At 41.2% G+C, this 27,508-nt stretch overlaps 1 protein-coding gene across 1 annotated transcript; it reads right to left on the bottom strand.

Annotated features, from left to right (window-relative positions):
- LOC129831132 (cytosolic non-specific dipeptidase-like) lies at positions 1-26,961 on the bottom strand. The gene is made up of 11 exons (XM_055894203.1): positions 26,831-26,961; positions 24,432-24,575; positions 23,358-23,520; positions 17,117-17,205; positions 16,148-16,348; positions 10,295-10,379; positions 9,818-9,978; positions 9,340-9,504; positions 4,471-4,612; positions 4,210-4,357; positions 1-873 (listed from the first exon to the last, which is right to left on the bottom strand). Exons 1-11 carry the CDS (start codon positions 26,888-26,890, stop codon positions 807-809), a joined length of 1,425 nt encoding a protein of 474 aa, XP_055750178.1. The 5' UTR covers positions 26,891-26,961; the 3' UTR covers positions 1-806.
- Positions 26,962-27,508: the final 547 nt, after the last annotated feature.

Genomic DNA, 27,508 nt, shown 5'->3' with positions numbered 1-27,508 from the left:
GACTGATGTTATGATTTATTGAATATATTGGCTTGTGACAAGGGAGAAAATAGATGCATACACAAGTCAAGTCAAGCTCCAGTTAAGAGAACCTTGAATGGATAAATCAAGAAGCGATATTGTATACTGTAATATTCAACGTAATGCAAAAGTATTGAGTTATTGTCATCACTTCAAATACTTCCATATGCCTCCAATATCTGCAGATGTCTATGGCTATGTCCTCTGTTCTACTCATGTTTTAAGACATACTGCAGTGTTGTGCTTCATAAATGATTACCCATAATATCTAAAACAGGAATAAAATAGTTCAAGATGGTGTGCTTTTTTCCATTACAGTTGGAGGTTTCCCAAACAAGCTAACATCTTAAGATAGAAAATAATCAGGTATAAAATCATCTCAAAGTCCCCCAAATGAAGGAAAGGAGTGTGTATTCTGTAGGTGTACGGTTGTCTGTTAGCACATTCATAAATACACCACAACATAGAAGTGTAATGGGGTATACTGTTCACGCTTCCTTCGAGTTTGGTTTAGATCTAATGTAGAACTCTCCGATTCAGTAGATGACGCTATACGATGGCGCTTCTACAGTACAATACTTTTATATTATTTTCCTCTACTTATCTTCTTGATGGAAGACGAAATTACAAATGACTAACGAAGATCTTCAAGGCTCCATTTTGCTGTACAGCAGCAGCAGTTCAAGGAAAACATTATGAAACTTGCATTGGATAGAAAACTAAACAGTTGGGTCCACAGTTCTGGAGGTGGAAGGACACATCTCACTCAGGTCTGGCTAGTTCATTTACTCCAACTGGGAGACCTCGTGGAAATATGCGCCGAGCATCTTGATGCCCTGGATGTAGTTTGTCCTGAAAGTAAACCATAGACATATATTCATATACACTTACATAAATGTGTACATCACTGAATTAATTAACAAGACGTACCACAGATCCAGTGTTTTCCACAAGCACATGGAGTAGCCAGCCAAATTGAGAATGTATTAAAAAGCTGTGTAATATAATTTAGCAATGCAAGTCATTACTCTATTCTTTAGCATTGCATTGTATTAATTTTTGTTTCTAAAGTATGTCATTGAGAAGATTTGAAAAAAGGACACTGCCCCTTTAAGACAAAAGTTCCAAACGAGACATTGAAATGGCTACAATAGGATAGCTAAGAGGAACGGTAGGTTTCTTTTTGTAGAATATCAACAGTGACCAGCATATTGCTAGTATGTCCACTATTGAAGGTTTACTTTTGTAAATCACTTTACTTGAAAGATAGAAATTCAGTAAGAATATTGATAGGCACTTTTTTTGCTCTGGACAGCTTGTGTATGCTATGGAATGCATCAACTCATGTACTGCTCCAGAAGTTGTGACTTGTGGCAGCATTGTGGTGCTTGAATGTTCTGCCTATCATATTGCTCGAATACAAATAGCATGACATTTACTCATGTAGTCTTCTAATGGTAGACTGCGACAGAGCAGGTAAATGTTAAACTGGAATGCAAAAATGTGCTGAAAAGTTACTGATGAAATTCACTGGCCGGACATGTTTTTGACTGGCCCCAGGCCCGTGCTAATGTGTTGAGTCTGCCGTATTCTTATCAGCCTTGGTTTCTCAAATGACTGCCTCGCCTCGTTCACCAACTACTTCTCAGATAGAGTTCAGTGTGTCAAATCGGAGGGCCTGTTGTCCGGACCTCTGGCAGTCTCTATTGGAGTACCACAAGGTTCAATTCTCGGGCCGACACTATTCTGTATACATCTGGCCCTTCTTTGGACACTGTTAACAAACCTCCAAACGAGTGTCAATGCCATACAACACTCCTTCCGTGGCCTCCAACTGCTCTTAAACGCTAGTAAAACTAAATGCATGCTTTTCAACCGATCGCTGCCCGCACCCACCCGCCCGACTAGCATCACTACTCTGGACGGTTCTGACTTAGAATGTGTGGACAACTACAAATACCTAGGTGTCTGGCTAGACTGTAAACTTTCCTTCCAGACTCATATTAAACATCTCCAATCCAAAATGAAATCTAGAATCAGCTTCCTATTTCGCAACAAAGCCTTCTTCACTCACGCTGCCAAAGACACCCTCGTAAAACTGACTATTCTACCGATCCTTGACTTCAGCAATCTAATTTACAAAGCAGCCTTCAACACTCTACTCAGCAAATTGGATGCAATCTATCACAGTGCCATCCATTTTGTCACCAAAGCCACATATACCACCCACCACTGCGACCTGTATGCTCTCGTCAGCTGGCCCTCGCTACATATTCGTCGCCAGATCCACTGGCTCCAGGTCATCTATAAGTCTTTGCTAGGTAAAGCTCCGCCTGATCTCAGCTCACTTGTCACCATAACAACATCCACCCGTAGCACGCGCTCCAGCAGGTATCTCACTGGTCATACCCAAAGCCAACACCTCCTTTGGCCGCCTTTCCTTCCAGTTCTCTGCTGCCAATGACTGGAACGAATATATCTCCCTCGACTTATATCTCCCTCACTAACTTTAAACATCAACTATCTGAGCAGCTTACCGATCGCTGCAGCTGTACATAGCCCATCTGTAAATAGCCCATCTACCTACCTCATCCCCATATTGTTTTTATTTACTTTTTTGCACACCAGTATTTCTACTTGCACATCATCATCTGCACATCTATCACTCCAGTTAACTTGCTAAATTGTAATTACTTCGCTACTATGGCCTATTGCCTACCTCACACCATTTGCACATACTGTATATAGACTTTTTTCTATTGTGTTATTGACTGTATGTTTGTTTATTCCGTATGTAACTCTGTGTTGTTGTCTGTGTCACACTGCTTTGCTTTATCTTGGCCAGGTTGCAGTTGTAAATGAGAACTTGTTCTCAACTAGCCTACCTGGTTAAATAAAGGTGAAATATATATATATATTTTTTAAAGCAGACTCAAACCAGCAGTGTTGCCCTGTCATCGTTCACTTTGACTGACAAGCACCAGTCCTATCAATAGATCACAAGAAGATGCATATCTTTCATTAAAAAAAATATATATATATTTCACCTTTATTTAACCAGGTTGGCCAGTTGAGAACAAGTTCTCATTTGCAACTGCGACCTGGCCAAGATAAAGCAAAGCAGTTCGACACATACAACAACACGGAGTTACACATGGAATAAACAAACATACAGTCAATAATACAGTAGAAAAAGTCTATATACTGTGAGTGCAAATGAGGTAAGAGAAGGGAGGTAAGGCAATAAATATGCCATGGTGGCGAAGTAATTACAACATACCAATTAAACACTGGAGTGATCGATGTGCAGAAGATGAATGTGCAAGTAGAGATACTGGGGTCTAAAGGTGCAAGATAAATAAATACAGTATGGGGATGAGGTAGTTGGATGGGCTTTTTACAGGTGGGCTATGTACAGGTGCAATGATCTGTGAGCTGCTCTGACAACTGGTGCTTAAAGCTAGTGAGGGAGATATGAGTCTCCAGCTTCAGTGATTTTTGCAGTTGTAGAGGGAGAAGGCTTGGCAGACTTTTGATTAGCGAATTAAAAAGTAGCCCAGTTAATTTAAGTGGATAAAGTACCTGGCTGAAAATGAGTCTGTTAATCGTCTGAATAGCCGACGGTAGTGGAAAACACTGTAGATTACGTGGCAATGCTAATAATAATAATATTTAGATGGGTGCTTATATTTCACACATGTACAAATGTGTATTTTAAATGGGAAATGTGTTTTTTTTGCATATCCCAACTCCCCCTGAGACACCCTCAGAGAGTAGGGTCACGGCCAGGAGCAATTTGGGTTAAGCGCCTTGCTCAAGGGCACGTCGGCAGATGTTTTACCTTTTTGGCTCTGGGATTTGAACTATCGACCTTTTGGTTACTGGCTCAATGCTCTAACCGCTAGGCTACCTGCTGCTTATAGTCCTGATATGTGGTTGTGGTTTATAGAAATGTGTTGTCAATAGAGCAGTGTTCTTAAATACAGTTCCTGGGGGGAATCATCAGGTGAGCAAGTTTGTGTTCCAGCCCAGCGGTGACACACCTGATTTAACTGAGTTAAGTGCTACTTATGGCTCAGAGTCAAGTCCAGGACCTCAGCGTGTGGTGTATGTGTCAAAACTTGTGCGCTGTCCCATGGTAAACATTCCAGACATAGTATAGATAAAAAAACATTTGTGGCAGCCAACCTGTTGAATTTCTCGTTCTGGGAGTGTGCTCCGTCATCAGACGAGCCCATGGGCAGCAGCATGACGTTGCGGCCGATGGCTTCCTGGAAGGTCAGGGTGACTGGGATGCTGCAGCCTTCCCGCGTCAGGTCAGGTTCCACACCGAACACTGTGGAAAAGAGGGAGAGACCGACATTATTGCTCAACATGTTATTATAAATATTTAAGTAAGACCAGTGTGTGTGTGTGAGAGAGAGAGGGTTTGCATGTGTGTCCACACACCGGTCTTCATGGCCTTTCTACCAGCCATGTAATGGGGATGGTTGAAGTCGGACACCCAGGCTTTGGCCCCGTGGCCGATGTGCACCTTGAGCTTGTTGGGACTCTCTAGTTCAGCAAACTTCTTCTCCAGGTGGCCAGTAACCTTGATGGGAGAGGATAATATATATATTTTTAAATATGTTTTGACCTTCATATTAAAGTCACATTGAGATAAAATATTATATAAACAGTAATGAAAAGAAATACACATGTACAAAAGTATGTATATCCACAGTAAAACGAGTTCTATAATCGACAGAACCTGAAAGGTCGCTCAGCAAGAAAGAAGCCACTGCTTCAAAACCGCTATAAAAAAAGCCAGACTACGGTTTGCAACTGCACATGGGGACAAAGATCATACTTTTTGGAGAAATGTCCTCTGGTCTGATGAAACAAAAATAGAACTGTTTGGCCATAATGACCATCGTTATGTTTGGAAGAAAAAGGGGGAGGCTTGCAAGCCGAAGAACACCATCCCAACCGTGAAGCACGGGGGTGGCAGCATCATGTTGTGGGGGTGCTTTAACGCAGGAGGGACTGGGGCACTTCACAAAATAGATGTCATCATGAGGGGGAAAAAATGGTGGATATATTGAAGCAACATCTCAAGACATCAGTCGGGAAGTTAAAGCTTGGTCGCAAATGGGTCTTCCAAATGGACAATGACCACAAGCATACTTCCAAAGTTGTGGCAAAATGGCTTAAGGACAACAAAGTCAAGGTATTGGAGTGGCTATCACAAAGCCCTGACCTCAATCCTATAGAAAATGTGTGGGCAGAACTGAAAAAGCATGTGCGAGCAAGGAGGCTTACAAACCTGACTCAGTTACACCAGCTCTGTCAGGAGGAATGGGCCAAAATGTCCTTATCATGGGAAGCTTGTGGAAGGCTACCCGAAACGTTTGACCCAAGATAAACAATTTAAAGGCAATGCTACCAAACACTAATTGAGTAATATTCTGACCCACTGGGAATGTGATGAAAGAAATAAAAGCTTAAATAAATCCATCATTCTCTCTACTATTATTCTGACATTTCACATTCTTAAAATAAAGTGTTGATCCTAACTGACCTAAGACAGGGAATTTTTACTAGGATTGAATGTCAGGAACTGTGAAAAACTGGGTTTAAATGTATTTGGCTAAGGTGTATGTACTTGCAACTTCAACTGTAGATGTTGTGAAATCTTTTGTGAATGTATTGTAATGTTTAAAAATCTTTTTATAACTGACGTAATTTTGCTGGACCCTAGGAAAAGTAGCAGCAGCTAATGTGGATCCATAATAAATACAAATTTAAAAAAAAATAATAATAATTTAAATCACTAAACCATAATTTATTCACATTACTTTAAAAATATATATATTTCAGTGATTGCATATATTACCTTTGACTCATTCCAAGTAATCATCTCCTCGATAGAGCTGCTGCCTATGCAGTCTGACAAAATAACTATTTTAGTAATTTTAAGAAATTAAGGCATACTTTTAGGACTGCTGAATACCAACTATCAATCACTTAGATAATGTATTTTCACGTACAGATGCCTTGCGAAGCAACTGCTCTCTATTCCTCTCGATCCGATCGCGCATTCTTCTGTCTCTTATGTACCAGGCATAAAACAAACACAGACCAAACAAGTAAGAGAACAATGGATTATGACCATTGTAGTTTTTACCAAGTTTTCTGTGCAAATTATGTAGAATATTGGCCTGTTAACTAAACTCAGCAAGAACAAAAAAATCCTCTCACTGTCAACTGCATTTATTTTCAGCAAACTTAACATGTATAAATATTTATATGAACATAACAAGATTCAACAACTGAGACATAAACTGAACAAGTTCCACAGACAAATGACTAACAGAAATTGAATAATGTGCCCCTGAACAAAGGGGGGGGGGTCAAAATCAAAATTAACAGTCAGTATCTGGTGTGGCCACCAGCTGCATTAAGTACTGCAGTGCCTCTCCTCCTCATTGACTGCACCAGATTTGCCAGTTCTTGCTCTGAGATGTTACCCCACTCTTCCATCAAGGCACCTGCAAGTTCCCGGACATTGCCCTAGCCCTAGCCCTCCGATCCAACAGGTCCCAGATGTGCTCAATGGGATTGAGATCCGGGCTCTTCGCTGTTCATGGCAGAACACTGACATTCCTGTCTTGCAGGAAATCACACAGAACGCGCAATATGGCTGGTGGCCTTGTCATGCTGGAGGGTCATGTCAGGATGAGCCTGCAGGAGGGTACCACATAAGGGAGGAGGATGTCTTCCCTGTAACGCACAGCGTTGGGATTGCCTGTAATGACAACAAGCTCAGTCCAATGATGCTGTGACACACCGCCCCAGACCATGACGGACCCTCCACCTCCAAATCAATCCTGCTCCAGAGTACAGGCCTCGGTGTAACGCTCATTCCTTCGACGATAAACGTAAATCCGACATCACCCCTGGTGAGACAAAACTGCGACTCGTCAGTGAAGAGCACTTTTTGCCAGTCCTGTCTGGTCCAGCGACGGTGGGTTTGTGCCCATAGGCAACGTTGTAGCCGGTGATGTCTGGTGAGGACCTGCCTTACAACAGGCCTACAAGCCCTCAGTCCAGCTTATTACGGACAGTCTGAGCACTGATGGAGGGATTGTGCGTTCCTGGTGTAACTCCTGCAGTTGTTGTTGCCATCCTGTACCTGTCCCGCAGCTGTTGTGTTCGGATGTACCGATCTTGTGCATGTGTTGTTACACGTGGTCTGCCACTTCGAGGACAATCAGCTGTCCATCCTGTCTCCCTGTAGTGCTGTCTTAGGTGTCTCACAGTACGGACATTGCAATTTATTTCCCTGGCAACATCTGCAGTCCTCATGCCTCCTTGCAGCATGCGTAAGGCACGTTCACGCAGATGAGCAGGGACCCTGGGCATCTTTCTTTTGGTGTTTTTCAGAGTCAGTAGAAAGGCTTCTTTAGTGTCCTAAGTTTTCATAACTGTGACCTACCGTCTGTAAGCTGTTAGTGTCTTAACAACCGATCCACAGATGCATGTTCATTAATGGTTTACGGTTCATTGAACAAGCATGGGAAACAGTTTTTAAACCTTTTACAATGAAGATCTGTCAAGTTATTAGAATTTTTACAAATTATCTTTGAAAGACAGGGTTCTGAAAAAGTGACATTTCTTTTTTTGCTGAGTTTACAACTCCCTACTACATTGCACAGTTCGGTCAATTGATCTGACTGAGTCAATTGGTTGTTTAAAAAACGAAAAATAAAATGTCAGCACTACAGGCTAATAGACCAGGGATTCCAAACCAGGGGTACGAGGACCTCTGGGGGTACTTGGCCTATCCACAGGAGGTACTTGAGAAGACTCATGAGACCATAGGCCTACTGGTAAAATGCACATGAGAGGGTACTTCAGGGGTAAACATTTGTTGTTGGTATAGTAACCAAAAAAAAGTTCCCCACCCCGCATGCACCAGGTGGCTTTTTGGTGTCTGTTGCTTTCCGTGCCCAATAAGCAATATCAAATGCGCAAAAATAATTTAAGAAATATGTTAAATTACCAGAGATTATTACATGACCAATTATATTAGGTTATCTGTATTACTGGGCTATATCAGCCAAAATGCTAGATGTAGTTTGAAGAGAGCAGAGTTGGAGACTTGCACTTTCTCTCTACCTTTTAGAATTGTGGAGATTCTCAGATGGAGAAATATAGGTGATCAATATTTATTTCTAGGCAATGTAGTAACCTATAGCCTAATCATATTTAGGAATCAATTTAATTGGATAGACAACTGCCCGTGCTTCTCCGCCCATGCGTAGACTATAGCCTACTCTATTTAATTAAGACCACATGCGCACCTGATCTCACATGTATGAGATCAGATGTTGAAGCAACAAGAATGATGAAAGCGACTGTTGCTACTTTTGCATATAGGACATAGCCTACAGTACCTTTTTAGGGGGGGGGGTGATTTGCAGCCATAGGCAAATAAATGGGTAATCAATACTTATTGAAAATGAAAAGGAATTTTCCTTTACAATGATCAAATTTGTTGATTGCACCTCGACTCACGTTGGTTGAGCGCACTCCACTTCTTTCCATGATCAAGATTTATTTTCTAAAATGGGTAATACTTACTGAAAATAAAAAGGCATTTTCCTTTTCAATTATGATTAAATGTGTTGATTGTACCTCGACTCACGTTGGTTAAGTTAATTTCATATTTAAGTTAACTGCCACATGATTCTCCGCCCATGTAGGCACGCCCACCTAGGAGAAGAGAGGTAAGGCTACTGAAGTTGAAGCAGTGAATTCTAAGTGTGTGAATAATGTGAAAAATATGTTTTAATACAATCGTTAGGCTAAGGCTAACACATACAAATAATATTCGGTAAACAAAGATATGTTCATCCCAAAGTCGTCTGTCTGACCGCAGCATGAAAAATGACGGGAATGCAGCCCTCTATTTGGAACCACTAATAGATGGATCTAATGCTTGAGAATGAATTGAAATGTAAGGAACTGACCACTGGGGTATGATGTTTCTCCACTATTATTTCATCCAACAATGGAGAACATGTAATGTGCTTATTCAATAACACCTTTAATTAAACACGAAATGGCCTAAAGACCTGATCCTAGAAGAATTGAACTTATTTGCTTATCTACCTTTACCACTGTTCATATGTCAGCCTAACTTGCTGAGATGTTAGGATTTGAAGTAGGGGGAACTGATCCTAGATCTGCACTTAAAAAGACGAGTAAAGCAGGAAAGTATCTAAAAACCTGATCATAGAGTTGAGTTCTACCTAAATTCTAGGAGGTTTCTACCTGTTTCTCCACCACTTTGGGGTCCATGTCAGGGACCAGGCGGATGGAGAACTTGCCAATGACCTTGCGGGGAATGACGGTCTTGGCACCCACGTCAGAGAAGGCCCCCTCGATGCCATGCAGAGAGAGGGAGGGGTACCTCCAGCGGTGCATCAGGATAGCCTCCTGCAGACGAGGGTCAAAGGAAAGGGAAAATTACATTATGAACCAGATAATGTTGGGAATGAATCACTTACAAATGACTGAGAATCAACCAGCATTGCTTTTAAATCTAGTTATTTGTAATTTCAGACATTGGCCCCATTTGAATTCTTCAGAAATGCATACATAAGCACATTGGATAAGTGAGAGCATGGTTAGCACCCTATTACTTTCCCCAAACCAACCAATTAAGATCAGTGATTGATTCAAGGGAGGTAGAATATAAAGAGGAATTTTTCATTTCTGTAGTATTCGAACAGGGACATGCTCTCCATACCTTGGTGTCGTGTAGGAGCTTCCCAGCTCCGATGTCCTTGGCGTACTCCACCATGTCAAAGTCGATCTTCTCGTACAGTTTCTTCTCCTCCTCAGTGACATTGGTCACTTCCTCGTACATCCCCGGGACCAGGATCTTCCCCTTCTTGTCCACTAGGGAGCCTGAAGGAGGACACACCAGTGGTCGGATTTCATTTTGTAGCAAGAAAAGAAAACTAATCCCACCCAGTTTCAGTCCGTTTTCTTTTGTTTGGTGCATTATGAACCCCGCAGAGATATCTTATGCCCTGTCCGGAAACAAACCTCAGCCCTACAACCCCCAGTCCCTATAGAACCTCCTAGGCACTTTGTAGACTTCATTCAAGCATTTTATTTGATTCTATCAGAGGGCTACAAACCTATTGTTATACCTATCAAATTATTTCATACCTACATATCTCTATGATAATTCTATTCCAGCACACCTGATTCAACTCACCCAAAAGTGCAATGAGGTCGGTCATGGCTTCATGGACCGAGCCTCCAAACACCCCAGAATGGAGGTCCTTGTCACAGCACTCCATCTGACAAAACAAGGTTATTTCATTTTAAGCAGGAATAGGCCCTCCCCCGCCCTCCTTTCGGCAAATCTGACCACGACACCATTTTGCTCCTCCCTTCCGAGAGGCAGAAACTCAAACAGGAAATACCCGTGCTAAGGACTATTCAACGCTGGTCTGAGAAAAAAAATATATATATTTTTTTTTTTCCGGAATCCACACTTGTTTTGATCACACGGACTGAGATATGTTCTGGGTAGCTTCCGAGAATAATATTGATAAATATACTGATACGGTGAGTGAGTTGCTACGGTGACGGAGTTTATCAGGAAATTATGTTGTACCCACTGACTATTAAAACCTACCCTAACCAGTAACCGTGGATAGATGGCAGCATTCCCACAAAACTTAAAGCGCGAACCACCGCATTTAACCATGGCAAGGTGACTGGGAATATGTCAGAATACACACAGTGTAGTTATTCCCTATGCAAGGCAATCAAACAGGCAAAACGTCAGTATAGAGACAAAGTTGAGTCGCAATTCAACGGCTCAGACATGAGGCGTATGTGGCAGGGTCTACAGACAATCACAGACTACAAAGGGAAAACCAGACATGTCGGGGACACCAACGTCTTGCTTCCGGACAAGCTAAATTCCTTCTTCGCCCGCTTTGAGGATAACACAGTGCCACCGACGCAGCCCGCTACCAAGGACTGTGGGCTCTTCTTCTCCATGGCCGACGTGAGTAAGACATTTAAGCGTGTTAACCCTTGCAAGGCTGCCGGCCCAGACGGCATCCCTAGCTGCGTCCTCAGAGCATGCGCAGGCCAGCTGGCTGGAGTGTTTACGTACATATTCAATCTCTCCCTATCCCAGTCTGCTGTCCCCACATGCTTCAAGATGGCCACCATTGTTCCTGTACCCAAGAAAGCAAAGGTAACTGAACTAAATGACCATCGCCCGTAGCACTCACTTCTGTCATCATGAAGTGCTTTGAGAGACTAGTCAAAGGATCATGTCACCCTAGACCCACTTCAAATTGCTTAACGCCATAATAGATCCACAGACGATGCACTCGCCATCATAATGCACAATGCCCTATCCCATCTGGACAAGAGGAATACCTATGTAAGAATGCTGTTCATTGACTATAGCTCAGCATTCAACATACTAGTACCCTCCAAGCTCATCATTAAACTCGAGGACATTGGTCTGAACCCCGCCCTGTGCAACGGGTCCTGGACTTCCTGACGGGCCGCCCGTAGGTGGTGAAGGTAGAAAACACCTCCTCCACACTGGGGCCCCACAAGGGTGCGTGCTCAGCCCCCTCCTGTACACCCTGTTCACCCATGACTGCGTGGCCAAGCACGCCTCCAACTCAATCATCAAGTTTGCAGACGACACAACAGTAGTAGGCTTGATTACCAACAATAACGAGACAGCCTACAGGGAGGAGGTGAGGGCTCTGGGAGTGTGGTACCAGGAAAATAGCCTCTCACTCAACGTCAACAAAACAAAGGAGATGATCGTTGACTTCAGGGAACAGCAGAGGGAACACCCCCCTATCCACATCAACGAGGCCGTAGTGGAGAAGGTGGAAAGCTTCAAGTTCCTCGCACATCACTGGCAACTGAAATTGTCCACCCACACAGACAGTGTGGTGAAAAATGCACAACAGCGCCTCTTCAACCTCAGGAGACTGAATACATTTGGCTTGGCACTTAAAACTCTCACACACTTTTACAGATGCATAATTGAGAGCATCCTGTCGGGCTGTATCGCCGCCTGGTACGGCAACTGCCCGAAGCATCACCGGGGGAAAACTACCTGCCCTCCAGGACACCTACAGCACCCGATGTCACAGGAAGGCCAAAAAGATCATCAAGGACAACAACCACTCGAGCCACTGCCGGTTCACCCCACTATAATCCAGAAGGTAAGGTCAGTACAGGTGCATTAAAGCTGGGACCGAGAGACTGAAAAACAGCTTCTATCTCAAGGTCATCAGATTGTTAAATAGCCATTACTAGCACATTAGAAGCTGCTGCCTATATACACTGCTCAAAAAAATAAAGGGAACACTAAAATAACAAAAAAAATGCTGACAACAAAATCACACAAATTATCAATGGAAATCAAATTTATCAACCCATGGAGGTCTGGTATGGAGTCACACTCAAAATTAACCTTTTGTCAATAGTGGGGCGCCATTTCGACTTTGTAAAAATTCGTTCCCAAGTTAAACTGCCTCTTACTCAATTCCTGCTCGTACAATATGCATATTATTATTACTATTGGATAGAAAACACTCTAGTTTCTAAAACCGTTTGAATTATTTCTCTGAGTGAAACAGAACTCATTCTGCAGCACACTTCCTGTCAGAAAGTGAGATTTCTGAAATCGAGGTCCCTGTTCTAGGGTCAGTTTATAAGTCCCCATGTAAGCTATGGGGCTACATGCACTGCATACGCCTTCCTCTAGATGTCAGTAAGCGGTGAGAATTTGAATGGAGTGGATTGCACCATCTGGGGCACTTTAAAAGCTCATGGAACGGAAGTACCGTTCTTTTCAACGGGGCGCCTGGTGCAAGAGGGACATCACAATGGCGTCCTGAAAAGCTTTCGTTTTAGCAGTTCTATATCTCCGGCTCTGATTTAATTTGATTTTTTGTCTTAACTTCATAAGGTAGTTAATTTAAACCGACTTATAGCAGTTTATATCAGTTTATTGCGATTTTCTGGAATTTCTTTGTCTTGCGCTATCGCGAGATGGACACCTCTCCGGTGGATGGCTAGCGTTAGCTGCTATTTCTACAGGAGAAGAGGACATCTTTCAACCAAAAGACGATTGTTCTGGAGAAAGGACACCTTGCCCAAGATTCTGATGGAAGCTCAGCAAATAGTAAGCAGTCTTTATGCTGTTAATTCGTATTTATGTTGACAAATGTCAAACAATAATTCCGCCATGAATTTTGGTGCGGTCTCGCTTTAACGCACGCTGTATGCGTAGTAACGTTAATTTTACAAATCTAACACAGCGGTTGCATTAAGAACTAATGTATCTTTCATTTGCTGTCCAACCTGTATTTTTTTTAGTCAAGTTTATGATTACTTATTGATTAGAATAGGTGCCTCTCCAAGATGGCGCCGGACAGATTGCTTGAAGTTTGGCCACTAATCACATTGTATAACCACGATTTGTGCCGCTAAATATGCAAATTTTCGAACAAACCCTATATGCATTGTGTAATATGATGTTACAGGACTGTCATCTGATGAAGAATATCAAGGTTAGTAAAAAATTATATATCTTTTGCCTGTTTGTTACGATCGCTAACCTTTGCTGCTGGTAAATGGCGTGTGTTTCTGGCTATTGTGGTAAGCTAATATAATGCTATATTGTGTTTTCGCTGTAAAACGCTTAGAAAATCTGAAATATTGGCTGGATTCACAAGATGTTTGTCTTTCATTTGCTGTACGCTGTGTATTTTTAAGAAATGTTTTATGATGAGTAATTAGGTAATACACGATGGTCTCTGTAGTTATTCTAGTTGCTTTGGTGAGCGTTGTGATGGTGGCTGCAATGGTAAACTATGATGTATACCTGAAATATGCACATTTTTCTAACAAAACATATTTATTGTATAGCATATGTTATCAGACTGTCATCTGATGAAAGTGTTTCTTGGTTAGTGGCTATTTATATCTTTATTTGGTCGAATTTGTGATAGCTACCTATGCAGGAAAAAAATGGTGGAGTAAAAAAAGTGGTGTCTTTTGCTAACGTGGTTAGCTAATAGATTTACATATTGTGTCTTCCCTGTAAAACATTTTAAAAATCAGAAATGATGGCTGGATTCACAAGATGTGTATCTTTCATCTGGTGTCTTGGACTTGTGATTTAATGATATTTAGATGCTAGTATTTACTTGTGACGCTATGCTAGGCTATGCTAGTCAGCTTTTTTACTGATGGGGGTGCTCCCGGACCCGGGATTGGGAGGAAGTAGAAGTTAAAGTGGAAAACCACACTACAGGCTGATCCAACTTTGATGTAAAGTCCTTAAAACAAGTCGAAATGAGGCTCAGTAGTGTGTGTGGCTTCCACGTGCCTGTATGACCTCCCTACAACGCCTGTGCATGCTCCTGATGAGGTGGCGGATGGTCTCCTGAGGAATCTCCTCCCAGACCTGGACTAAAGCATCCGCCAACTCCTGGACAGTCTGTGGTGCAACGTGGCGTTGGTGGATGGAGCGAGACATGATGTCCCAGATGTGCTCAATTGGATTCAGGTCTGGGGAACGGGCGGGCCAGTCCATAGCATCAATGCCTTCCTCTTGCAGGAACTGCTGACACACTCCAGCCACATGAGGTCTAGCATTGTCTTGCATTAGAAAGAACCCAGGGCCAACCGCACCAGCATATGGTCTCACAAGGGGTCTGAGGATCTCATCTCGGTACCTAATGGCAGTCAGGCTACCTCTGGCGAGCACATGGAGGGCTGTGCGGCCCCCCAAAGAAATGCCACCCCACACCATGACTGACCCACCCCCAAACCGGTCATGCTGGAGGATGTTGCAGGCAGCAGAACGTTCTCCACGGCGTCTCCAGACTGTCACATGTGCTCAGTGTGAACCTGCTTTCTTCTGTGAAGAGCACAGGGCGCCAGTGGCGAATTTGCCAATCTTGGTGTTCTCTGGCAAATGCCAAACGTCCTGCACGGTGTTGGGCTGTAAGCACAACCCCCACCTGTGGACGTCGGGCCCTCATACCACCCTCATGTGGTCTGTTTCTGACCGTTTGAGCAGACACATGCACATTTGTGGCCTGCTGGAGGTCATTTTGCAGGGCTCTGGCAGTGCTCCTCCTGCTCCTCCTTGCACAAAGGCGGAGGTAGCGGTCCTGCTGCTGGGTTGTTGCCCTTCTACGGCCTCCTCCACGTCTCCTGATGTACTGGCCTGTCTCCTGGTAGCGCTTCCATGTTCTGGACACTACGCTGACAGACACAGCAAACCTTCTTGCCACAGCTCGCATTGATGTGCCATCCTGGATGAGCTGCACTACCTGAGCCACTTGTGTGGGTTGTAGACTCCGTCTCATGCTACCACTAGAGTGAAAGCACCGCCAGCATTCAAAAGTGACCAAAACATCAGCCAGGAAGCATAGGAACTGAGAAGTGGTCTGTGGTCACCACCTGCAGAACCACTCCTTTATTGGGGGTGTCTTGCTAATTGCCTATAATTTCCACCTGTTGTCTATTCCATTTGCACAACAGCATGTGAAATTTATTGTCAATCAGTGTTGCTTCCTAAGTGGACAGTTTGATTTCACAGAAGTGTGATTGACTTGGAGTTACATTGTGTTGTTTAAGTGTTCCCTTTATTTTTTTGAGCAGTCTACATAGACTTGAAATTACAGGCCACTTTAATAAATGGAACACTAGTCACTTTAATAATGTTTACATATCTTGAATTACTCATCTCATATGTATATACTGTATTCTATTATATCCTAATGTATCTTATTCTATGCAGCTCTGACATTGGTCATCCATAAATTTATATATTCTTAATTCCATTCTTTTAAATGTGTGGATTAGGTATACGTTGTGAAATTGTTAGATATTACTGCACGGTTGGAGCTAGAAACAGAAGCATTTCGCTACACCCACAATAACATCTGCAAAACACATGTATGTGACCAATAAGATTTGATTTGATTTTATGACCCATGCAATAACTGTTTATTGTGATAATTGCACCCTCTAGATTTTTCTAACTCTATGGGCTCACCTCAATGAAGAAGTAGCAGATCCCTCTCAGTCCATAGGTAATGCAGGGTTTGGTCTTGCCCAGCCAGTAGTTGTCTGAGATGCATACGTAATCCACGTCCTTCAGGAAGGTGTCTTTGCGGGCGAACACCAGCTCGTCCAGGCCCTCCGAGCCTGATTCCTCCATGCCCTCGAAGCAGAACTTGATGTTGATCGGAAGTTCCTGTTTTCATGAGAGGCATGGATGAGTATCTCAGCGGACAAAATACAGCACTATTTTCTGGTTGTAAAATGCTTTGTTGTTGTTGAGAAAACATCACATGACCGATTACAACCAACTGGTCTCCATTACAACCAGGTAGAGATGTCTTTTTCATTTGTTTTCTATTAACCACAAACTATTAAAGCCTCGAAATGAATGTCACTGTTGGGGCTGACAAAAGACTACTTCAACTTCTTCAGTCATGTGCTTAAATTTGAATGACAAATAGAGATCATCAAATCATTCAATTAAAATGTATATAGCCCTAGCTTTCAAACATCATTGTCACAAAGTGCCTACACCCCAAAAAACAATCTAGAGGAGGAATAAGACTCAGAGGGGAGGCCCATCCTCCTCTGGCTGTACCTCAAATAGTTACTATGTCAGGGAGCTAGTATAACATGTAGGTCAGCTCAATCATTAAACGCTGATGACGGGATAAAAATGACTTTAGGACTTTGGACGGCCGTGCTGCTGACAACACTGATGTGATCAACTGTAATCATCGAGACGAAAAGTCTTCAAGCCAAGAGGCTTTTTACCATGGAGCTGACATCATATCAACAAGTCCTTTTAACCTTGCTTGGTTATAGGCTTGTTATTAGGTGCCTAACCAAGAAAAGAGCCCATGTACTAAAACTGTTTTGAAAACACAATACCATGGGTTTTTCTTTGTCCTGGGCAAGCTTGAGTGAGTGGTACTTATCAAGTTGTGGTGCTGTGTCTTACCTGTTGGATCTTTTGGTAGCCCTCAATGCAGTTGAACCAGGCCAACACTGGGCCCTTGTCGTCTGTCGAGCCTCGGCCATAGAGCTTCCCTGCAGCGGATTAAGTTGCTGATTATGTTTTTTATGATGACAATTTACGCAATCTGCAAGCCGTAGGTGTCTTAGTAAAAAAATGACTTCAATCTAAACGCCAATGAATAAAACCATTAAAAAATACACTGCTCAAAAAAATAAAGGGAACACTTAAACAACACAATGTAACTCCAAGTCAATCACACTTCTGTGAAATCAAACTGTCCACTTAGGAAGCAACACTGATTGACAATAAATTTCACATGCTGTTGTGCAAATGGAATAGACAAAAGGTGGAAATTATAGGCAATTAGCAAGACACCCCCCAAAACAGGAGTGATTCTGCAGGTGGTGACCACAGACCACTTCTCAGTTCCTATGCTTCCTGGCTGAGGTTTTGTTGGCATAGAAAAGTCTTCGGCGGTAACAGTCACCTGACAGGGGGGGGGGGGTCATTTTAGGGATAGAAAATGACTGTGTGTAAACTTCAACGACTTAAACCAGATAAAGTATGTAGAAAAGATAATGGACAAAATATTTATTGTTTTTATAAGATCATCTTTGAGAACTAACAATCACCAAAATAGAAACTAGACAGTCAGGGAATCTAACATTTTTGTCATGGCATGGGGCCCCCATTGATAATGTTTGAGTCACTCAGATAACATATGCCATGGCAAAATCTGTAGAATTGCAAGAAATGTGTTTTAAAATAGCTACATTTTGTCACTGCGGCCAGCAGAAAGGCGACCGCAGCATTGGCCTCGCCCATGGCCACGCCCCCACCACCTAAGTCCCATTTTGATCCAGAAAAGTGTGTCGGCGTGAAAGGAAAGTGCTGCTTACACATCTCTGCATTTGACACACTGACATGTATACAGCAACATAGCTGACTGCCACATAGCATAACTGACACACATGTCCTTCCAATGATATGCTAATAAAATGTTGATGTAAAAAAGTCTATAAAAATTCAATGTATCCACACAAATGGCACTTTTCACAATTCAATTCTAACTCAAATGTCACCAGAAAGGCTACCAGGATGTTGTGCAACCACAGGCCAAGACATCAAAACAGAATGATTTGTGTCTCACTTGGACAGACTTGATAGGAACAACACTAGGTTTCCAGTAAGGAATATATATATATATATATATATATATATATATATATATATATATATATATATATATATATATATATATATATTACCTTTTTTTAACTAGGCAAGTCAGTTAAGAACTAATGTATCTTTCATTTGCTGTCCAACCTGTATTTTTTAGTCAAGTTTATGATTAGTTACTGATTAGATTAGGTGCCTCTCCCAAGATTTCTCCCGACATATTGTTGGCAGCTTGGCTACTATTCTCATTGTATAACCACGATTTGTGCCGCTAAATATGCACATTTTCGAACAAACTCTATATGTATTGTGTAATATGATGTTATAGGACTGTCATCTGAAGAAGTTTGAGAAGGTTAGTGAAAAAATTAATATCTTTTGCTGGTTTATTCGTTGTTGGCTTGAATCAATGTTATTGTGTGGTTGGCTATTGTAGTAAGCTAATATAATGCTATATTGTGTTTTCGCTGTAAAACACTTAAAAAATCTGAAATATTGGCTGGATTCACAAGATCTTTGTCTTTCATTTGCTGTACGCTGTGTATTTTTCATAAATGTTTTATGATGAGTATTTAGGTAATTCACGTTGGTCTCTGTAGTTATTCTAGTTGCTTTGGTGAGAGTTGTGATAGTGGCTGCAATGGTAAACTATGATTTATACCTGATATATGCACATTTTTCTAACAAAACATATGCTATACAATAAATATGTTATCAGACTGTCATCTGATGAAGTTGTTTCTTGGTTAGTGGCTATTTATATCTTTATTTGGTCGAAATTGTGATAGCTACCTATGCAGGAAAAAAATGGTGGGAAAAAAAGTTGTGTCTTTTGCTATCGTGGTTAGCTAATAGATTTACATATTGTGTCTTCCCTGTAAAACATTTAAAAAATCAGAAATGATGGCTGGATTCACAAGATGTGTATCTTTCGTCTTGGACTTGTGATTTAATGATATTTAGATGCTAGTATTTACTTGTGACGCTATGCTAGGCTATGCTAGTCAGCTTTTTTACTGATGGGAGTGCTCCCGGATCCGGGATTGTGTGCAAGTAGAAGTTAACCTCTACTCAATAGGGGGAGCTGTTAGCACTTTTTTTTTTTTGACGTTGCCAAATTAAAGTTTCTAAAACCGTTAGAATTATGTCTCTGAGTGAAACAGAACTCATTCTACAGCACTTTTCCTGCCAGGGAGTGAGATTTCAGAAATCTTGGCCTCTGTTCCCAGGTCAGTTTTTAGGTCCCTGTGAATGCTATGGGGCTACAAACACTGCCTACGCCTTCCTCTAGATGTCAGTAAGTGGTGACAATTTGAATGGAGTCGATTGCGCAATCTGGGACTTTATAAAAGACCAAAGGGCGGAAGTATCTTTCTTTTCTTCCCTGCGCTTGACGCACGATGGACGTCGGACTGGCCTCCTTCCAAGCTTTGGTTTAGCCAGTAATATATCTCCGGTCATGTTTTTACTCGTTATAGGTGTTAAAGACATCATAAGGTAGTTAATTTAAACCGTTTTATAGCAACCGTTTTATAGCAATTTATATCCGTTTAGTGCGATTTTCTGGCATTTCTTTGTGACGCACTTCCAATAGTTGGACACTTTTCCAGTACATGCCCAACGTTAGTGGCCATTTCGACAGGACAAGAGGACATCTTTCGACCAAAAGACGATTAGACCGGAGAAAGGATACATTGCCCAAGATTCTGATGGAAGTTCAGCTAATAGTAAGAACTAGTTATGATGATAAATCGTTGTTCTGTTGAAAAATGTTAAACGCATATTCCGCCATTTTCTTTGGGGTAGCTTCGCTTTGGCGCACCCTGTATTGCACAGTAAGGATAATTAAAAAAATGTAATTCAGCGATTGCATTAAGAACTAATTTGTCTTTCAATTGCTGTCCACCCTGTATTTTTTAGTCAAGTTTATGATTATTTATTCATTAGACTAGATCACTGTCCAAGATGGCGCCCGACATTTTCTGGCCAGTTTGGCTACTATTCTCATTGTATAACCACATTTTTTTGTGGATAAATATGGACATTTTCGAACAAACTCTATATGTATGTTGTAATATGATGTTACAGGAGTGTCATCGGAAGAATTCTGAGAAGGTTAGTGAAAAAATTAATATATTTTGGTGGTGATAATGCTATCGCTCTTTTTGCCTTGAATCAATGCTGGGGTAATGTTTGCAAATGTGGTATGCTAATATAACGATTTATTGTGTTTTCGCTGTAAGACACTTAGAAAATCTGAAATATTGTCTGGATTCACAGGATCTGTGTCTTTCAATTACTGTACGCTGTGTATTTTTAAGAAATGTTTTATGATTAGTAATTAGGTAATACACGTTGCTCTCTGTATTTATTCCAGTCGAGTTGTGATGGTGGGTGCAATTGTAAACTATGATTTCTACCTGAAATATGCACATTTTTCTAACAAAACCTATGCTATACAATAAATATGTTATCAGACTGTCATCTGATGAGGTTTTTTCTTGGTTAGTGGCTATCAATATCTTTATTTGGTCGAATTGGTGATAGCTACTGGTGGAGAGAAAAAATGGTGGACCAAAAAAAATGGTGTCTTTTGCTAACGTGGTTAGCTAATAGATTTACATATTGTGTCTTCCCTGTAAAACATTTTAAAAATCAGAAATGATTGCTGGATTCACAAGAAGTGTATCTTTCATCTGGTGTCTTGGACTTGTGATTGAATGATATTTAGATGCTAGTATTTACTTGTGACGCTATGCTAGCTATGCTAGCTATGCTAGTCAGCTTTTTTACTGGTGGGAGTGGTGGGGGGTGCTCCCGGATCCGGGTTTCTGAGGCGGTAGAAGTTAATGCAATCGCTGTGTTAGATTTTTAAAATTAACTTTACTACGACATACAGCGTGCGTTAAAGCGAGACCGCACCGAAATTAATGGCGGAATATGAGTTTTACATTTTTCAACAGAACAACGAATTAACATCATAAATAGTTCTTACTTTTTGATGAGCTCCCATCAGAATCTTGGGCAAGTTGTCCTTTTTCCAAAAGAATCGTTGCTCGGTTGTAGATTGTCACCTTCAACTTTGGAATTAGCAGTAAACATTAGCCATGTGGGCCAGACGTGCCCAACTCACTAGAACGCAGCACAAATAAAATACCCGAAAATCGCAATATACTGATATAACTCCTATAGAGGAAGGACTAAGAACAAACAAGAGAGAACTATTATAAAGTAGACTGTCTGTAAAATGTGTATAAGATGTATAAATTGAAGGTAAAAACAGAAATGTTTATCAGTTTACTCCAATTGGGGGATCGGTGTTAGGGTTTGCAGGGAATAATAATAAAGGTATACTCTTTAAAAAAGGTATGTATGTCTATGTAGGTATGTGTATGTATATATGTGTATATGTATGCATACGTGAATGGATATATATATTTACCCCAAAAAATATGGGGGATTGGAAATGATGCAGACAATTACATTGGAAGCAACATTCTTTCCGCAATATTAAGCTGATCCACCCCCCCCCCCCCAAAAAAAAGAAAAAAAAGAATCGTTGCTCGGTTGTAGATTGTCACCTTCAACTTTGGAATTAGCAGTGAACATTAGCCATGTGGGCCAGACGTGCCCAACTCACTAGAACGCAGCACAAATAAAATACCCGAAAATCGCAATATACTGATATAAACTGATATAACTCGGTTTAAAATAACAACATTATGATGTCTTTAACACCTATATCAAATAAAATCAGAGCCGGAAATATCTAAGGGCTATAACGGGAGCTTTCTAGAACGCCATCCTGAGGTCTGTCTTGCGTCATGGCGAATGAAGGAAAGAGAGGACCCCACGTTGCCAGCCCATTTATAAGGTCTCAGATCTGCCTAGCAACTCCATTCCAATTCTCACTATTTGCGGACATCCAGGGGAAGGCGTATGCAGTGCATCTCAACCAATAGAAGACATGCAAATTAATAAACTGACCTCAGAACAGCCTGCAGATTTCAGATTTCTCACTTCCTCATAGGAAAATTGCTCCAACTCGAGTTCTGTTTTACTCACATATATAATTCAAACGGTTTTAGAAACTAGAGAGTGTTTTCTATCCAATAGTAATAATAATATGCATATTGTACGAGCAATAATTGAGTACGAGGCAGTTTAATTTGGGAACTACATTTTTACAAAGTGCAAACAGCACCCCCTATTGAGAAAAGGTTTTAAGAACAAATTCTTATTTTCAATGCCTAGGAACAGTGGGTTCGACAGATTTGACGGCCTAGGAACTGCCTTAATCGTCAGATTTGTATCTTGTCAGCTCGGGGATTCGAACTTGCAACCTTTCGGCTGCTCGTCCAACACACTAACCACTAGGCTACCCTACCGCCCCATTTTACAGACAGGTGATTGATTGGTGGACCATTGAGGAAAGTTCCTTATCAAACACTAATTTCATGCAATCATTTTAAATCCATTTGAATGAGAGTGACACTGATCACAGCCTTGACTGCCACCCATGTAACCTGTAGTTTGGAGTCTTCAGTTTAATTGGTGCAGGCTTTTGGAAAACATGCAGATAATAGCCAATAGTCCAGGGCATGTCTAAAGGGCTTAAGAACAACATACCACATAGTCAATTATGGGCAAGCCATGCCTTCATAGCTCTTTACACCTTGCATACCGTGTGTCATGCAGCTTTCATAGACTAGCAGCGAAATTATTAAAAGGTGTGCCACATACAACTGCAGTCTTAGCAGATTTTATTTTTGATTCAGTAATCATGCAGCATGATGTCATGTAGGAATGGTTTTTGATAAAAATTAATTATAAAACTAAAACAATGCCATAAGCCTATATTTCACAAGTCAAGAACCAACAGAAATCATGACACCTATAAGCAGATGCAAGGAGAAATGCAAATCAGAAACATATTTCCCCAAAAAAGAGAACACTGAAACATCAAAGTCCAAATCTCAATGTTGGCATGGATTTTGATGTTTCAGCACTGTTCTCTTTTAGGTGCTTTGAAATAGCTGCTCACCATCTTTCTCCACCAGCGTGAAAGGCTCTGTGTCCCAACCGTCGCCGATTGCGGCTGGCTGGACGTCCAGGTGGCCGTAGATGCACACCGTCTTCTTGCTCGGGTCAGAGCCCAAGCAGCCAAGGACGATGGGTGGCAAGGGGATCTCCTCTCCGGAGGGAAGCTGAGGGGGCAAGAGGGGCCAAATATAAAAAGGGTTTCATTCTCAATGGTCTGAAAATCCATATTTTCCTCTTCTCCTTCATTGCACCAACATGAAAGAAATGACCATGTAAAAGAAGAAAAGAAGGAGACAGATTTAAGAACCAGTGATACTGCAAAGCAGTCAGGGTTGAAGGGGGTCTGAGTCCAGTCAGAGGATCGGCAGCAGTGTTCTTTCCTGGAAGCCTCTCATGCTCCACAGGGATGAAGAGGACTAAGTGAGTAAAGACCCTAGGGTAAATGATTTACATCCATGAAAGTCAAGGGAGCAGTTGCATTTCATTTGATGGGTTGCAGTTTAACTCAAAATGTTAGTGCTGTGATAAAGTATTTGCTCCTTTATTCATTCTCTACTTTTGAATATTTTTGATAATGAATGTTAGACCTTCAACCAAAACCTAATATTTGATAAAGGGAACCTGAGTGAACAAATAAGAACAATTACATACTAATTTCATTTATTTCATAAACAAAGTTAGCAAGACGCCATTGAATGTTCCTGAGTGGCCTAGTTACAGTTTTGACTTAAATCCGCTTGAAAATCTCTGGCAAGACTTGGAAATGGCTGTCTAGCGATGATCAACAACATGACAGGGCTTGAAGAACTTTAAAAAGAATAATGCAAATGTTGTACAATCCATTGCTGCCAAATGTGATTATAACATGTATGGACTCTGGGGTGTGGATACTTATGTAAATTGGATATTTCTGTATTTTATTTTCAATAAATTTGCAAACATTTCTAAAAACATGTTTTCACTTTGTCATTATGGGGTATTGAATTCAGGCTGTAACAAGGAAATGTGGAATAAGTCAAGAGGTATGAATGCTTTCTGAATGCACTGTATCAAGGCACATAGTGCAAAGGCCTACCTTTTGTTTGCCAATGTCTACCATTTCCACCGTGCCCCCCAGCTTCTCAATGTCCTTGGCTGCCATCTCCATCATCTTCTTGATCTCCCCTCGCTTCTCCGGCCAGGCGGACACACTCTGCACAGCAACCCATTGGGCAAGACGCTAAATGCAGAGAGGATAGAGATAGCAGGACAGAGAGAGAGAGATGAACATTAGACCCAATTCTGATTGTTTTATAAATGTAGGCTATGCTATGATGAATTGTTCAACATTGTTGCTTACGCAACACACATTTTTGTCATGCCAATATAAATACATTTTCAATTGACAGAGGCTTTCAAGCCAATTTCATACGCACTCAGTTCATGTTAGAGTGGTAATAATCAGGGAACACAGAGAAAAATGACATATTTACCTGATTTGTTTGATATTAATAGTTAACAATTAATACTTTGCAAATAGTAAGACATTTCTGTTCTATTAATGCTGTGAAGGGATGGTTTATATTCCCTGCAGCTAATCTGGGTGTATGCGTCACTAGAGATGGCTTGAGGTGACAAATGAGTTAGACTGCATTCCATAGACAGGATATGGTGGGTGTAACCGAGATAGATAGCCTGGAAGAATTTAGAACAATCCTTCATAGTCTCTAAATCATCCTGGCATCTGGGAAACTAAGACAACAACCCCCGTGCAGAGTGGCTTATGATGCCCCAATCTGCATGGGAGGGGGGGAACCTGCCATGACTAAGAATTCTTAGATCTACTATATAAAAGAACTCTGCATTTCTGTAAATGTTAAGCTCTCGGCAACACACACTTCGGTGTGTGTCGACCAGCTTCATTATTGCAATAATTAAATCGATATTAAATAAAGATTATTGTTTGAAGATGGTTGTCCAGGTCTCTCTCAGCATGAATTTCCACGACAATTTACAGGGGCGGCAGGTAGCCTAGTGGTTAGAGCGTTGGGCCAGTAACCGAAAATATGCTGGATCTAATTCCCAAGCTGAACAAGGCAGTTAACCCACTGTTCCCTGGTAGGCCATCATTATCATCATCACTTTTATCATTAAATAAGAATGTGTTCTTAACTGACTTGCTAGTTAGGTTAAATTAAAAATGTTTAACCAATAGGACACATTCAGATCGGTATTTGTTTAGTGATGGGGGAGGAAATTGTTACATATTGGGATATTATTTTTGCACTAGTTGGCTGTACCTGCAACCAAACGCCAGTATTTTTCCTTCATAGCTGGTTCTCCATATTTTTAAATATGAAGCAAATTTGTTTTCAGCACTTTAAATTTCCATGACTGATCAGAACTAGTTCTCATGGCTCGCTCGTCCCTCTGCAGCAATATGCTTGGAACATCGATTCGCAATAAAAATCACAGTATTGAATAGCAATATATATTGAATTGTGAGAATCGCAATACATATCGTATTGGCACCTAAGTATAGGTATAATATTGTGAGGTCCCTGCTCTATACTTGTTCAAGTGTATTAATAGGAAAACCCACAAGCACATGACTGTTATAGTGGCAAGGAAGTGAATTCTTAGGCACTAAAGCTAATACCCTGGTGTCCTATCTTATGTGCTGGTGTTTTTGCTACCCAGCCTGGTCTAATAGACCAGATGTAGCATAGAAAACGTACATCCGGGACACACAAATTAATATATGTTACGTTTGGTATGGTTAAGGCAAAAACGAAAGTAGGGTGGTTGGTCAGGGAGGATGTATAACGCAAACGTCTAGCAACCCAACATTTGCAAGTTCAAATCTCATCACAGACAACTTTAGCATTTTATCTAATTAGAAACTTTTCAAATACTTACTACTTTTTAGCTACTTTGCAACTACTTGGCATGTTAGCTAACCCTTCCCCTAACCTCAATCCTTTAACCTAACTCCTAAACTTAACCCATAGCCCAGCTAACATTAGCCAGCTGGCTAGAATTTGTAAAATATCATACGTTTAGCAAACTCGTAAAATATACGTTTTGCAAATTCGTAACATATACGAAATGGGTGATGGCCATCCACAAATTAATACATACCATACAAAACGTAACATACCATATCATAAGAAGTCTCGGATTTACGCACAGAATAATATGAAATGCTCTGAGACTAGGTTGTGCTACCATGTCAGTTCTTGCTACTCTTGTGATCTAAAGGGGTTGGAGAAGTGAAATCAATAGCCTAGGCATGCCAGGCTAGGATTTTAATAAGTCCTTCTGATGATTAAGAATTTTGTTAAATAATTTAATATGAGATTCACCTGGAAAGTCATGTTTTGGCTAAAATATTACTATGGCTAGCAAATGCATTACTAAACTCAGTCAAGTCGGAGATAGTAATAACGTTACATGACTAAATGCATTTAAATTCAAGTAGTGAGAAAATCCTACCTCAATGTATAGCTCCTGGTGTTCGTCCACATATTTAAAAAGTGCTTGAAGATGAGCCATCTTTGGCTGAAGAGTTTACTGGAATCTAAGAGCTGTTGGGACAGAGACTATTTCAACTACGAATTAACAGAGCAATGCACATGCCTCAATGTCTTGTAACGTTTTATTGACCATTAGCTCCTCCCAAACTGCTGACTGTGACACTACACACTAGTAGTTGTGATGGCATGGTATTATCTCAGAAACCCCCAACGTTGCAAATAACAATGTGGAATCTTCATACTCATAGGCAAGTGAGTTTCTTGTTGGCAATACTGTTGATACCTTTTCAGAAACATATTATAAAGAAGAGACCGAGGTAAGTCACCTCAGTATGCTTTCAGGATAAGAAAAAGTAATGCACCAATAAAAAAAAGTTGTGTACCGGGTGAAAATTGATTGCATTTGTTTTGTAACCGGCTGCCTCCCGGGCGTGAGCTAGCTGCCCCATTCAAGCCCACGGCTCATCTGGGCTTGTTTTCATAATGTCCGAGTCATTTCTAGAACAGCGAGATGTGCGAGACCTCAGGGTTCGTGAGGCTGAACAATACCATGTTATGTTGCTGTCTTAGGTCTCTATTTAGTGTTGTATCTCTTGTCGTGATGTGTGTTTTGACCTATATATTGTTTTATTTTGTA

The sequence above is a fragment of the Salvelinus fontinalis genome, chromosome 32, assembly GCF_029448725.1.
Source record: "Salvelinus fontinalis isolate EN_2023a chromosome 32, ASM2944872v1, whole genome shotgun sequence".
Taxonomy (NCBI): domain Eukaryota; kingdom Metazoa; phylum Chordata; class Actinopteri; order Salmoniformes; family Salmonidae; genus Salvelinus; species Salvelinus fontinalis.
Note: the sequence above shows the minus strand (reverse complement) of the source record. Positions and strands in the feature narration are given on the sequence as shown.

Coding starts and splice junctions, on each gene's coding strand:
- LOC129831132 (XM_055894203.1), bottom strand. CDS start 26,890: ATGGCTCATCTTCAAGCACTTTTTAAATATGTGGACGAACACCAGGAG. Junction 16,349..17,116: donor GCTACCAAAAGATCCAACAG/GTAAGACACAGC, acceptor TCATGAAAACAG/GAACTTCCGATCAACATCAA. Junction 10,380..16,147: donor TCTGCTACTTCTTCATTGAG/GTGAGCCCATAG, acceptor TTGTTTTGTCAG/ATGGAGTGCTGTGACAAGGA.